The sequence below is a fragment of the Drosophila virilis genome, chromosome 2, assembly GCF_030788295.1.
Source record: "Drosophila virilis strain 15010-1051.87 chromosome 2, Dvir_AGI_RSII-ME, whole genome shotgun sequence".
NCBI lineage: Eukaryota > Metazoa > Arthropoda > Insecta > Diptera > Drosophilidae > Drosophila > Drosophila virilis.
Genome location: NC_091544.1, coordinates 2027125 through 2042038, shown reverse-complemented (window position 1 = coordinate 2042038; position 14914 = coordinate 2027125). Strand labels below are relative to the sequence as shown.

Sequence of the window (14914 nt, the reverse complement as noted above, 5' to 3'; positions counted from 1 at the left end):
TTTTGAAAATAGCTGGACGAGCTGATCAGATCCCTATATTTGTAGACAACCAAACTTAAGAAATCTTGTTCAAATACATCTATGACGAATTTCTTTATAATTCTTACTTTTAACCAAAAAAAAAACCCTACAAAATCGGATTACTATACGATTTAATTGTTTGGGGTTTAACTATTTACGTTTCAAGATTCATAAACTAAACTTAGAAGTTTTTAATATAATAAAAAACAGAAAGAAACATAAATGGATAAGTTGTAAAAAAAACCTATTATTATTTTCCAGATTTTCTTAGCTAAACTCACTCGTAAGATCATTAATATTTATAGTAATAGCAGTTATTGCTTAACTCCAATCACTTTCTCATTGAATCAATTACTCAGCAATGCCCCTTTAAGCGCAATATATTAAGTGCTTGGCAAGGAGGGTATTAATTCTTTGGCCCACCGAAGTCAGCTATTCAATGCGTCTGTCAATTGACTCAGCGCGTTATATTAAATGTAAATCAATGCAATTAACATGATTTCTTAATGTAAAAGCAATGTGATGGTCAACCGGTGGCCGGTGCAATGTATGCAATTGATATGCCGCCACGCTCGCATATAAACAAATACGCACTCATTGCCCGGGGCTGGCATTAAAAACAGGCCGTCAACTGTCGATGCGTGCAAGTAAAAGGTAGGCCAGCCAGTCGCAGTCGCCGCCGCAGTAGCTGTTGCAGTTGCAATAGCAGTTGCAGCAGCAGCAGCAGTAGCAGTAGCAGCAGCCGCTGCAGCGGCTATTAAAACTGACCCAGCGCGGCGGTCAACGACGGCCACTCAACGGCGCCGCTTGCTAAAAAAAAAAAAAAAAAAAAATTGTAAATGTGTGCAATTAAATGCAAGAAATGTGATTCAAGGTTTCGGAATGCAGGAAGAATATGAAATTACAGTCAGAGACTACAGCAACAAGAGGCGGCTTTGCAGAACAATTACAGCTGCCAACGACTTGTGACTACTGCAAATATTTTGCAGTCAAGAGTTGAGCTGGGTCCGGGCTGGCTTCACTGTGTTATTGAAGTGGTCTCTAGAAAACTTGCGGCTGCCCACAGTGCCAGACAGCGAACCAGTTTTAGAAGTGCAAAAAACGACAACAACAGATAAACACAAACTAAGCTACCTTGTCAGTTATGCTTTCGCTTTCAATAGCTGCCAACGATGCAGTTAGTAGCTGCTGCTGCTGCTGCTGCTAGTTGAAGTATGCATGCATATTATATTATATACAGAGCATAAATAAAAGGCCACTGCCTATAGCCATTTTAAGTTAAAACATATTGTCGTAGAGCTGAAAATCTAAAAGTCAAAAATTTGTTTATACTCTGACAAAGGGTATATAAACTTTTCAAAATTCTAAGAAGAATTCATAAATAATTGTCATTATAATTATAATTATAATTACCATTAGCATTAGCATTAGCAGTAGCATTAGCATGCGTCTTCAAATTATCATTAGCATTAGCATTAGTATAATATAAAATTATTAGAGTGATTATTTATATTATTATAATCATTATAATTATTATTATTGTTATTCATATCATTAATATATATTTTTATAATAATTATTTTATACATTTTTCGGCAATGAGCATAATATTTACGGACCGAATACTCGTAAGTACTGAAATCAAAATAGTCTGGTCTTATGATCGTCTGGATCTGGTCTGTCCCTCTTGTTGCTATGCAAATTGAGAAACTGAAAAAATCCAACATGAGAAAGCGTATAAAAACTTCGGTATAACGTTTGCCGAAATTTCTTGCTTGTTTTATTTGTTGCACCCGAATTTTAGGGTTTGTTTGGCTAGCCCCCCGCCAAAATAAAAAAGGCATCCAAAACTTGTTTGCCATGCAGCTGTCAGACTGGCGTCTGGCCCGTTATAGATCTGGCTGCCTGGCTGCCTGGCTGCCTGGCTGGTTTGCCTGGCATTTCGGGTAGTGTGCGGCCCAGGGCGAGTTATGTGTGTGTTTGCGGCAACGGGGGTCCAATCTAAATTGAATGCCAAATCGTTGAGAATACTTGCAGCCAGCAAGTCGCAAGTCTCATGTCGCAGGTCGCCAACAAATTTGATTGGCCAACATCAGGCGCTCGCTCATAGTAATTTGTAGACAAGAAATTTGCAAGTATTTGAAAAATGCAACAATTGCATCAGCCAGCGCCTTGCCAGCACTTTGCGCAGATTGTGTGAGCCGTGTGGTTTTTAATTGTTGACTTTAGCAGCGACCGTTTGTGGGTGGGTGCGCCGCTGCCAGGTTGACGTCGCATGTGCAACGCGGAAGAAAAGTTGCCCGGCTCGGCGGCCTGGCTTGGCTTGGTTTGGCTTCAACTGGCCTACTCCGAGCTGGGCGCCTCATTCCGCTCACCTTGCTCAATGCATGCCATTCGTATGCTATCAGATTCGTGGCACACACCCATGCATTGAATACCAGGTGTGCATGTGTGTGTATGTGTGTGTGAGGCGCATTCAATTAAGCCAAACGCTGAAGACTTGACCGGTAGTTGGGGCTCGTCCGATTTGGCTGTTGGCAAGTTCTTAGCTCGTATTTAGCAAGTGCATTTCGAAACGGTAATTTGTCGTTAACTGTGGCTGCCGTCGGTTCGTGCGTGGAATCTTTCGTTTGTCATTGCTCAACAAAAAAAAATTGTAAATGATTTAAAAATATATATAAAACAAAATCCGTTAGAACGGGTTTTTATTGCATTCAACTCCCGCACCCAGCAAAGGTATTGCCAACTATATTTATTTTATGTGCGAGTCGGAAATTAGTCAATCGGGGGGAGGTTGAGCTTATGTCTGGCTAAGGTCAAGCATTGACATGTTGTCGTTAATAACTTAACAAATTAAGGCTGAATGCAAATATTTAAATTAAATAACGACCTCGTTAGCAAGTGACCCGAGTGGCTAAAGCAACTTAACTAAAGCCGCGTTGTCGTTTTCGCCATAGCCAAAGGCCGTAGCCATAGCCTGTGCTATTTATAAGATCGTTTGTCTGTGACCATAGTTAATGCAAATAGTTGCAATATAAATAAATGGAGTAAAATGGAAATTAATAGAGTAACAAGAATCGTAAGCTAAATTATCAAATCTTTCAACTGGCAGATTAGCAGCAACGTTAGAATTCGCTTTTAGCTGTTCATTTCCAAGATCTTGTCGTTTATTTATAAAATTTGAATGGGTATTAGCCCATTAGCCACATATTTTATGACAGACTGGCTGACCACAGAGCCGGATCTGCCAGCCAAATCTGCCTGCAATAACAATTTGTACAATTTTCTCGGCCTGTCTGACTGGCCGTAGAGCAGACGTCATGCAGTTTGACTCCGACTCCAATTGGACGCTTATTCAGCTGCAGTTAATTGACCCAACTCCCATATTACAAAAGACCAAAGGAACATTTTGGCAATATGCATCCTAGGCACGGATAAAGTCTAAAATGCGTTTGCTATCCAAAAGAAATTAGGTTACGAGCAAACGAAACTGGGCTTTGTTTAGAGCTGGACAGGTGAATAGTCTGTGTCTCCCTCTCTTTCTCATCGCTACAATTTCTGCAGAAGTCGTATGAGAAAGGGCATCGGCAGTTCCCAGCCTAGACAGTTCACCGGCTCGACAGTTGCCATTGACTTCTCTGTGGCTTGGTCAAACTGAAAAGTGCTGGGCCATCTGGAAAAACTGAGTGTTGTTGGTATTTAAGTAACCTACCTGAGGACTATAGCTCTGAGAATGTGAAGCACGTAGAATTCCTTCTCTTTAACATTTAGATTCTTTCCCTGTGACTATAAGAGAGTGTAAATTCAAATTTGGGTTCTTTAGCTTATGTAGCATGGAAAAAGTCATTCATTCAACAGTACCTACAGCCAACATTATCTTTTGACTTTGTTAACAGAACATATATATTCCGTACATGATGCAGAACGAGCGAACTTATTTAATAAGTTAATTATGCAGAGTTTTTGAACAGCAATAAATCCTAGAAGAGGTCTCTGATGAACATCTATAATAGCGTTCTTTGGTCAGTACGTGCTATACATTTAAGCCAAAAATAGTTTCAATTAGTTGTTCAAAGATTTATGCGATACTAAGAAAGATTTCCGGTTCATAGTAATAGCCAAAATAAGACTAAGGATGTATTTAGACTTCTTTATTGTCTGATCCGTAATCTAAATGTATCTTTTGATAATAAGTCTTTGGATATTACCTTCTCTTGAGTAATATGAGAATGGGATATATGCTAATTTGATTACTTTGTAGATGAAAATCTTTGGTATATTATCTAAGAAAATTATATATGCACATAATAGATTTTTTGACTATAGAAGATTCTTTTCAGGGCAAACATGATTATTAAGAGGGGTGTATAGAAAACTTGAGCTACATGTGGTGGATTAAAATAGAAAAAGGGTTTTCTTCGCATTATTAAACTGAGATTCTTAAGATAAATTAATATAAAAAGTAATAAGCTGCTGAGACACACACTTGGTTTGTCCCCACAGAGTCGAACAACCTGGCCAAGACAGATTTAGATGTTTTTCAAAACAATTTACCACTGTGCAGCATAACACTTAAGCTAATTATACGGCTGAGATATTGACGACAATAATGTTTACAACAATTTACGTAAGTTTATAACGTTGTTTAGCCAACAGACCCTGTGGCTAGTATATATAACTTTAGGGCTAATGGAAAACTGCAACTTGGAACTGCAGCATTGCGGGATTTTATTCAAACGTAACGGCATGATTTCTATATATTGTACAATAGTAGTATTTCTCATTTCTCATTTCACAGTTCACAGTTTTCATTTATTAACTAATTTCGGATTTACGTAATCCCCAAAGCGTTCAGGCCTCAACGACGGCATTTACACGCAACCACCACACAGATAGTCGAGGTCAATGATCAGTGAAATTTACTTTCGAAAACGAAAAGAAAATTTCAAAAATCTGCTTTTCAGCTTTTCTGTTGACTGAAAAATCGCTCGCGGAAGCCTAAACGTTTCTTAGATTAATTTGTGGATAATATTGGGCCCCATACACAAAAACCTAAGCCCACAAAATATGTTTTTAAAAGCTTTTGCAATGCGGCTCAGCTAATGGGACGTGTGTATTATGCTCAACTAGGGCACAGCCAACGCCCCGGATTGTCGCTGCTTGTCATAACCAAAGACAAGAGCTATTACAATTAACTTCATCATCATTATCATCATTGGTGAACATCATCATCATTATCATCAGGCTCATTATGATGATCATTGCCCACACCTTGTGGCCATTAGCCAGACCCAGCCCGTCGTTCCCAATCGAATCACGACAATGGAGCGCTGCATTTTACCACACTTGAAATCGCAATACAATGAATACATCTGCATAATTAATTCCCACTAACGAAGATGTTGAGTTAATGAGTTTGGCTCGAAAATTGAAGGCAACAAACACGCGCAGGTTGTTGACTTCAGCTCGGTGAATGAGGAGCTGGAGGGGAATCCACTTTCGGTTTCAGTTTTCGGCTGCTTCCATTCATTGTCTGTGCAATTGGCCGCAGCTGTCACATTGGGCGGGCAGCATATAAAATCCACTTGCCACACGCACAGATGTATATTTAATTATGCACATTTCGAGCACTTGATATTTTTTGTGGCCAAAACTAATCGGCTTGGCTAGCTGTCATATTCCATTTTGTCCAAAAACCCAAATTGCAAATCGCACAGCTTGCCCAATGAGCTGATGTATTTTTAATTATACTTACCATCATTTCGCCGAGGCTTGCCTGCTTTCAATTAAAACCCAAAACCAAAAACAGAAATAAATGCAAAGTGTTCACCTGTTACGCTTGGCCATCCTGTCTGTTTTTTTTTTTTTTTGGCCAAGTTCAGCTGCCACAAAGTGAATCAAGGACGATTTTGTTGTTATCTGCATATCGCTTGGCTTTTTATCAGCTCGCTCGCAATTTCATTTTTAATGGATTAAACATGCACGAACCGAACTCGAATCGATTTCTCACCCATAAAATATGCATTGTTTTTGTCTTTTTCTTTGATTTTTTTGCTGAACGCGCCTTTGGCAAAAACTAGGTTATAACCTTGAAATCCCACAAAAGAAACGTTGAAAATTTCAAACTTATCAATAAATTCATGACGCTGCGACACAAAGCCGGGCAGCACATCAAAAGAAAGCCTCACAAAAAAAAAAAAATAAAATATTTAAATAAAATAAATAAATAAACAGAAACAGAAAAAACGTAAATATATATTCAAATCCATGCTAAGCTCCATTAAAATGCTAAACAGCCAAAGTCTCTGTTTGGCTGCGCCGTTTCGCAATCCCATCAGAAACTGAAAAATATTCCAATGGGTCGGCCAGCCGCCTCTCGATGCTTGCATTTGAAATTGCCAAAGGTCAGGCCGAGACGACGACGCCAAGCGGTGCAGCAAGCGCATCCCAGACGCCAGTCAGCCACGGTGTCATCATCATCATCATCATCGTCATCATTACATTGACATCATCATCATCACAATGAGCATTGCTACATAGGCTGCATTCATCCCAAAAAGCTGTTTGGCAACAACAAACCGTACAGCAATTAACCATATAACGAAAATTTGTACAAATTGGCAACGCGCGAGTGAAAGAAGAGAGGAAACGAGCTGAAAGAGTGAAAAAAAGAAGAAGAAAAACATAAAAAACTGGATTTTATAATTTCAATGGCTAAAGAAAAAAAAAAAAACACGCAAGAAAACGAGCCAAGGTCATTGCGAAGCGGCAAAGCTGCGAAAGAAATTGTGGAATCATGTGGAATAACATTTACACTGAGCAGAATCACCAAGAAGAATGCGCCAATCGAGAACAGGCAGTGAGAGTATTCGAGTTTGGGGGGAGATATTTACAAAATAAGCTTCGGATGATAAATAAGTTGAAACCAGGTCTAATGATTGTTTGTTTAGCTTAGTTCAGTTCGTAAAGCTGGCTTTTCCAAATCCTCAACACCAGTTTCTGGTTCAAACCTTGGAGTTGCATGACGAACATATTTTATAGGAAAGTATTCTTTCATAAGTTCCGTGGTAATTATGTGATTTCTGCTGTGCCGCTAAGTCTGGCTATAAAGTAGATTTTTTTTTTTGTTTTAAATAAAATATTTGTTGATCCGGATTTCGGTTTAGCTGTTTTTTGAGCAACTGTTTAGGTTTTAGGTGTGGTCTCACAGTTCAAATTAATTTGCAGTTTCAGGCTTGAACCTTTTCGATTCAAAATCGGATTTGGAAAAAACAAGCCTGGGTCTAAAAGTCTCTGTACATAAGCTGGCCTTTGAAAGTAATTAAAAATCTTGTTAAGTGTTTAACATTCATTTGCATAAATGTAGAAACCCATTTACTTGAATCATCTTACGAGTGTAGCTCTTCATTCTGATTGCTTATTACACATTAATTAGATATATTTATGACATAGGAATGTTTATAAACTATCACAGCTTTGTTGTAAATGTGTAAAAGTATCTATATACTCGGAGCTTAAAGCTCGATTCAGCCCGACAGTTCGTCTTAAAGCAGTAAATAGATACTTTGCTGAAGAACATGAAGAATTAGCTGCAGACCATATTGACATCAAATATGTTCCATTGTACAACAAGTTTTTTTTTTGCCCAGTGTTGAAATAAACGTGGCTGGCGAATCAACATTCAGGATTGGTCAGCGGAGGCACTTGTGGCTTCAACTTTTAGTGGCAGAACCACTTTTCGATTGCAATTATTCGAGACACGGTAGCACATGAAGCAGATGATCATGATGATCATGATGAAGATGATTGAAGAGGATTGAAGATGAAGATCTCCATGTGCAGATAGGCAGAAGTGACTGTGCGACGTGTTAAACATGTTTTGTTTTTGGCGAACCATCAACGGCTCGCGAGAAATCCGGTTGCTCAAAAATGCGTAAAGTGGGACGATGTCGCTCCTTTACAAACAAAGCACAACAACAACAACTGGCTGTAATATTATTAAATGCCTGACAACTAACCGGGCAAAATGCCAAAACACAACAAAATAAACATCAGATCAATTAACACACAAAACAAAACTAAAAACAAAAAAAAAAAAAAGATAGATTTGTTTGTGGCCTCATTGGCAGGTGTTGATCAATTGATCAATCAAAAAATGCAACTAGCTTTGGGCCTGGCCCATTGCGTAAGCCGCTCGCGCTCTGCTCGCCTCCAGCCACGCCCTGCTCTGTGGCAATCCCATTGAGAATCTCTCCCCAACTTTTTTAACTCTTGCGCAAGCTCTAAACTTGAACTACATGACGCTGCGCTGATAGACTTGCGACTTGCTTATCATTCAATTGAACCTGAGGCAGCCCGAATTGGGTTATCAACTGTTCTGGTCTGGCATAAGCGAAAAGAAAACCAAAATTTGTGCTGGATGCTGCTTAGAATTTGGCAGTGCTTCAGTATTTGCTCGTACTTGGAACGTGTAGGAAATCCGAAAATCCGAATAGATCATGCGTCTAGTGCTGCTTGCAACATGCCTCTGGCTGACTGTGGTAAGAGCTGAGGAAGCTGTGAAAGTAATTCATTCAAAGCAGAGTTATATTCGGTTGTGTGGACATTAAAATACCCTGGGAGAAAGCATAATTTTCATATATCATTTCTAAAGATTTTTGGAAAGACCTACCGGTTGCTTCAATTTGATTTAGTAACTATTTGATTTGGCTGTCCGTTAATTAACAAATTTAATCAATTACTTAATCAAGCTAATTTTCTGTACAATGCAACTGTCTATCAATACAGCAACTATAGCAGAGTGTATACCTATTATAGTGATCGGTCAGTGATAGTCGTTGGATATTGATGGGAACATAGGTACAGCTCGGGTTTGATTCAGCTAGCTGATTGACTGATTATTAATTGGCGTACAGCCCGAAAGAGTGAAAAATTCGTGAAAAATGGTTTATCTTTGTGAAAATCAAATCAAATGGTGATTTTTCTCTCTATTCTAGACTCTTCATTGTTTAAGTTTCATCTCGTGTTTTAAAGACTTGTAAAGTTTACCTAACAATTGCACAATTCGTGTTTCTCAGGAGATCGACGCAACATTGACAAATATTTATGTAAATTATATTAGATATCTCACAAGCGGAAAATGGGGAGAAACTGGAATAGTAGAAAGAATAACTTGGCATTGGCAAAGCTTGTTGAAAACTGCTTGCATATTTTCTTTCCTTACTTAAACTCAAAGTGCCAAATATTATTCCTATGTCAGCCGTATAAATCATATGCTAGTCAAGATGCGGAATTTCGATTGTCTGCCAATTTCGATAGGATAGCTTTCAAAACTGAACGATTTAGTTGCTGTAGATAATGCTTGAGGTTTATCTGTGTCTTATGGACTCCGAAATGAATTATGCACTTCTTCCTAGTGAAAGTTCTCACCGATCTTAGCTAATCAGTTGACACGTTCCAGCTGCAGAGCTCGGCGCTGCTGAACGGCGAGCAGCGCACCATTGAGAAGTGTCTGCGCAACTATGGAGGACTCAGTGCGGCGAACGCGGAGCGTCTGGAGCGGTACACGCAATGGTCGGACAGCTATGAGGAGGTGCCCTGCTTCACGCAGTGCTATCTCAGCGAAATGTTCGACTTCTATCACGAACAGGCGGGCTTCGAGGAGCGCCGTATCCGCCAACACTTTGGCGAGGCCGTCTACGAGGCGTGCAAAGAGCGGCTTCAGCTGGGCGCAGATCAGAACCAGAGCAGCTGTGAGCACGCCTATGCGGGCTTTCACTGCATTGTCAGCGTGAGTGTCGAGTGATAAGAGCTGCTGGCCGGGCCAGTGACCGCGAGCAGGCAGCCAGCTGATAAGCTGATGTTATGTATGTATTTGCAGCTGGAGAATGATCCGTTCATATTGATTGAGAATATGCCGAATGCCACGCGCGTGGCCAAGTCGGCGATGAAGGAATGCCTGCAGCAGGTGGATCAGGTGGAGTGGAATCGCATTGCCGACTACGCCCAGTTTCCGCCCACGGAGCCCATACCCTGTTTTACGCGCTGCTTCATCTCGCAGCTGCAGCTTTTTGATGAGCGCACGCGCCGCTGGCGTTTGCCGGCCATGCGGCAAGTGCTGGGCGTGCCCCTGGTGGGCGCCCGTGTGTCTGGCTGTGCTCAGCGCCGTGGCCGGAATCCCTGCGCTACGTTTTACCAGCAATTCACATGCTTTGTGCTGGCCGTTTAGCAGTTGTTAGTTACACTGAGCGAATAAAAAGTGTGTCTTGTGGCATGTCTGCAAATCAGAAAGCAAGGCGAACGTTTAAATATTTGAAAACTTGAAAGAACGCGAATCTTCAAATATAAATTTGCAAATGAACTATTTTGATAAGCACTCACACAGCTCCAATAAATATAGGAAAATAAATAGAAAATAAAAAGTAAATCCAAAAAATGCTAAATATTTAAAATGAATTTTTGTCCTCCATTTTGTTACGATTCTTGCAGAAACGTATCTACTTTAAACATTTTTATTTACTATACATATATAGTTAATATATTAATATATATATTAATTTCAGTAATTGTCTATATCTTTATATATCATATATAAAGAATCAGCTCGAAATTGTCTCTGCACCGTTGTGTGTTACTATTAAAAGGAAAAACTGTATCTGAATTGTCGCATATTGTGCAGACTATATTCAAAAATAACTTTATATACATTTTTGAAAATTTCATAAATTTCTTTTTCGTATATTAAAATATCTTATAAATTATTTACAATATGGAGAATATTTGTGAATGAAAACTTTCATAAGAAATTTTCTTATTTATTGTGAGCTTTGATTAAGTAGAAAACACAATTATATTTTTGAGTGTATTTTAACTGGCTACGCCTATTAAACTGTAATTAGCGTTTGAGGCGCAAAGTGTGGTACGAAGAGAAACACGTTTATAGCTGAAATGAAGATTTGTAGTTGGGGCCCACACTAAACCACGTTTGTTCCATTGAGATTGCCGTTGACTCGCTCCCAGCACAGATACTCGTCGTACATCCAGGCGCACTTGCTGGCCGCCAGGCGCCGCTGCTCGTCGCTGGTGCGGCAGGCGCTGTAATCCGGCTGCGGCTCCTGGCGGGTGGGCCCGAAGGCCTGCTGCCAGTTGAGCAGACGCCAGCTGCCAGCCTCGTCGTAGAGGCTCAGCGCATCGGCAAAGCACTGGAAGAGACAGGGTATGGACTCGTTGGGCTTCAGCTGGCTGTACTGCAGCAGCTGGACATTGGTGGCATTCAGCTGGCTGCTGCAGAGCAGCAATATGGTGAGGCTGTTGCCTGCATGCAGCTCCGCTTGTTTCAGGCAGCGTAGGCCGCGATGCGCATAGCTGCAGCCGTCGCGGGTTTTGCGGCGCAGCTCGTAGCGGCAATAGTTGTAGATGTCGGCGCCCAGCTCCTCGGCCAGGCGCTGTTTGTGCCACCTGTTGGCTTGGATGTCGAACCAGCCCTTCTCGCTGGCTAGACAGCGCATCAGGCAGGGCAGCTCCTCGCTGGTCCAGTTCGCATACCGTGCCAGCTTCCTCAGATCGCTGTCGATGCGCTCCGGGCTGCTGATCTCGCTCAGGCACTTCTCCAAAATCTGCGCATCGCCCGTGAGATCGGCTACGGTCTGCAAAATGTTGGGTTGCTTTTCTTTTTTTTTTTCTTTTTTCAAAAGGTTGGGGTAGAACGCACCACAGCACACAAGGCCAACAGGCTGACGGTCAGACGCATCTCAACGCTTGGAATGCACAATCTCAACTGCGGCCAGTCGCCGCGCTCAGCCCGTATCGCAGCCTGTAAACATGCAGCTGTGCTTATCAGCTGCGTCCTCAGATTAACCGAGTTCAATGTTTGCCAGCCGCAGCGGCAACAATTGGAAGAGCAGAGCTTGAACCACTAGAACCAGCACTGACTAGGTCAGTTTTCGTTTCTTATGCCCTGATACCATGGGAAAGGGCGAAATGGGTATACTTGCCTTGTGCAAATGTATGCAACAGTCAGAAAATACACTTCATCGATAAGTTGCACAGCTTTTATATATCGATAAAAATAAGCATCAAACTATGACTCATTCTATTGTCTGTTCGTTCGATTTTTCGTCATGGTGAATGCGTTGATATCAAAGATGTTAAATACGAAATATAAGACAGTATTTATGCCCGCCAACTCATCAATATCTACTCTCTTTTTAATATAATACATACAAAAAATAAATCGATAAGAATCGGTTAAACTCTTGTCCATTCGATTGTCCTGATGCGTGATCACGTCGATACCAGAGATATAAGAAAGAGATCTTAACCAAATCATCGATAACTTGCCCGGTTTTTATAAAATCGGTAAAAATCGGTAGCGAAATCTTCTTTTTTGGTATTAAGAAGCTCTAACTAATTAGAGACAACAAATATTGTAAGCAGATACTGCGAAAATTCAAATTTTTGTTTAATGAAATTTTTGCATATTGTACGCATTTTCATAATGGATTCGTGAACTACTTATATATGATCTCTGCAGAAAGAGTCGTCCCTTATCTTTCCAAGGATATCTAGGATATATTTAAAAACAGCTGAACGATGACCTGAAAGTTTTATCAAGCTCGGCTTCTTAGTCGTGCACTCCCGATTGCATTCTAAGAACATTTGTTTTTGTGTTTTTCTTTGCTGTTGTTGGGCAACGAGCATTTTTATTTAGAGAGTTTCTATCACATGAAATTAATTTTTAGCATAAACCTTGCGCACAACATGGCGGTTGATGGGCAGCCAGCAGGAGAAGACGCGATTGGCCCAGGTGCAGACATCCGATTCGGCTTCATTGTGATCAATGCACTTTTCGAGGCCATGACGCACTGGCTCCAGATCCTTGAAATTGTTCGATGTGAACTGCGCTATAATCGCCTTTTCATTGAAGCCCTTGCGCTCCGTGAACAGGCCCATCTTCTCCACAAAGCACTTCACATAGCAGGGCGTGCGGCGATGTTCGGGAAACTCATAATTCAGGAACTTCTCGTAAATGTCATCGGGCACATGATACTGCTCGAGGCACTCCTCGTGCGCCTGCACGGCATCGTCGTGTGTGCGTATCTGAAACTTGGCGCTGACCTAAAAAAAGATAAGAGCAGAGGAATACCTTTATGTAGTTCCCAATTGAGGTGCGTCAAGGACACAAGCCCCAGTTACCTGGCCAACTGTGGCAGTTGCCATCACGGCAAGGCTGAGCAACAAGGCGTTAAGTTTCATCTCTGGACTGCGATTGCGACTGTGACTGCGACTGGAACTGGACTGACTTCTGGCAGGGCCTGAGTGCGAATGTGCCAACTGGCGAGCCAAGATTTTCCATATTTTTGTATATGGCCAGTCGGCTGCGAATAGAAAATAAACCAAGACGCGCGAGCTGCTGACTGAAAACCAAAGTGAATAACAAGCCAAACCCGTTGCCCGACTGGACGGGTGGTGCATGTGGTGCGGCGGCGCGGTGGTGCTGGAGGTGATCTGTTGGTACCCTTGCGTCAGTTTTGCTCTTAAAAAACGGGTAAGTGTAGCAGCGGCATCGACCAAACAGGTTTGGGTTTGGGTTTCGACTTCGACTGTGACTGCGACAGCGACTGCGACTGCGGCTGCGACTTTGCTGTCAACGGCATTGTTTGGGCCGCGCGTTGGCTTGGCCCGGTGTTATATAACCAACGGCTACGTCGGTGGCTTTAGTACCTGGTGGTTACGTTTTGTTTGAGCCAATTAAACGATTTGTTTTTTGTGCCACAAATTTACTTGGGGCTCTGCCACACACACACACACACACACCAAATTTTTTTCGGCGCCTCGTCGCTATTTTTGTTGACGCTGAAAAATTGGTGGATTTTTTTTTTGCAGCAAATTCTAACACCTCGTCGGCAGTTTGCTGCACACTTCCGCCATGAAAATGTTGGCCTGGCAGCCATTTTTACCTGCCACATAGCAGCAGCAAAAAAAAAAGGGAAGCAACAACAATATTTTGTTTATATTTTTAGTTGACTTTGGTTTTTTCTGTCGCACGACTGCGCAGCGCCACAAATAAATTAAATAAATTATTCAATTGAATTTATTTATTACCAACCAATTTGGTTGCCCAGCGTACTTTTGCATTTGTGTAATTAACGGCAGGCGGTGCACACAATGCACAGATTGCAAACTCCACCAGCCGAATGGCTCCAGGGGCATGTTTGTTGCAACCGATATTGGTGCAGGGTTCTTAACCCCAATGTGCAGACAAAAAAAAAACACAGAGACGTAGTCGCCGAAAGGCATATTTATGGGTCATGCCTTGAGAATGAGATGCCAATCTTTGTATTAATGCAATCACATGTTGTGGAGAGCTTTGCAAAACGAATTTTTCTGTCATGGTATATTAAGGTGTGCTCTTTGGGGACATACGTTATTTCTGATTAAATTGAGTTACTCACAAATATTTTAACTATATTTGAAAAAAATTGATATAAAACATATTTGAATCCATAAAGTAAATACAGGAAAATCTTCATTTACGAAAGCATGAAAAGTGACTAGAATATTTTAATAATAATATTTTTATATATTATGGCGATTATCTCAAGAATGGAGTACACCATATATATTTAAATATTTTCTGTATTTTTCTTTTACTTTCAAAGCTCTCAAATCTCTACTTCTGGCTGCAATTGCCGGCAACTCAAAGTCAATTAATTCTCAGCAAACACTTAAAATTAGGACTTAGAAATCACAAGTTTGATTATTTTTTGTATATCTTCATTTCTTGACCTCTGCAAACAATTGTGTATACTCAGTTAGATCCCCTTGGAAAATATAGCTGTCAGCCACTGCTTTTAGCCAAAAAGAAAAGTGAGCAAATAATATAAAAATGTTA

General features: G+C 40.9%; 3 protein-coding genes across 4 annotated transcripts in view; 2 read left to right on the top strand and 1 right to left on the bottom strand.

The window, feature by feature from the left end:
* Osi1 (Osiris 1) overlaps positions 1-14914 on the top strand; it is a 90214-nt gene that overhangs the window by 15987 nt on the left and 59313 nt on the right. The gene's annotated exons all lie outside the window — the stretch shown is intronic.
* Positions 8124-10424, top strand: Obp83cd (Odorant-binding protein 83cd). The gene is made up of 3 exons (XM_070207460.1): positions 8124-8561; positions 9482-9811; positions 9902-10424. The coding sequence occupies exons 1-3, from the start codon at positions 8520-8522 to the stop codon at positions 10247-10249; spliced, it is 720 nt and encodes a 239-aa protein (XP_070063561.1). The 5' UTR covers positions 8124-8519; the 3' UTR covers positions 10250-10424.
* On the bottom strand, positions 10678-13373 carry LOC6635119 (uncharacterized). 2 transcript variants are annotated; one of them, XM_002058535.4, is made up of 3 exons: positions 13216-13373; positions 12769-13137; positions 10678-11666 (listed from the first exon to the last, which is right to left on the bottom strand). In XM_002058535.4, exons 1-3 carry the CDS (start codon positions 13273-13275, stop codon positions 10995-10997), a joined length of 1101 nt encoding a protein of 366 aa, XP_002058571.2. In that variant the 5' UTR covers positions 13276-13373; the 3' UTR covers positions 10678-10994. The 2 variants fall into 2 exon arrangements, with proteins under 2 accessions (XP_002058571.2, XP_032295267.1); XM_032439376.2 differs by lacking the exons at positions 12769-13137; positions 13216-13373 and adding an exon at positions 11732-11892.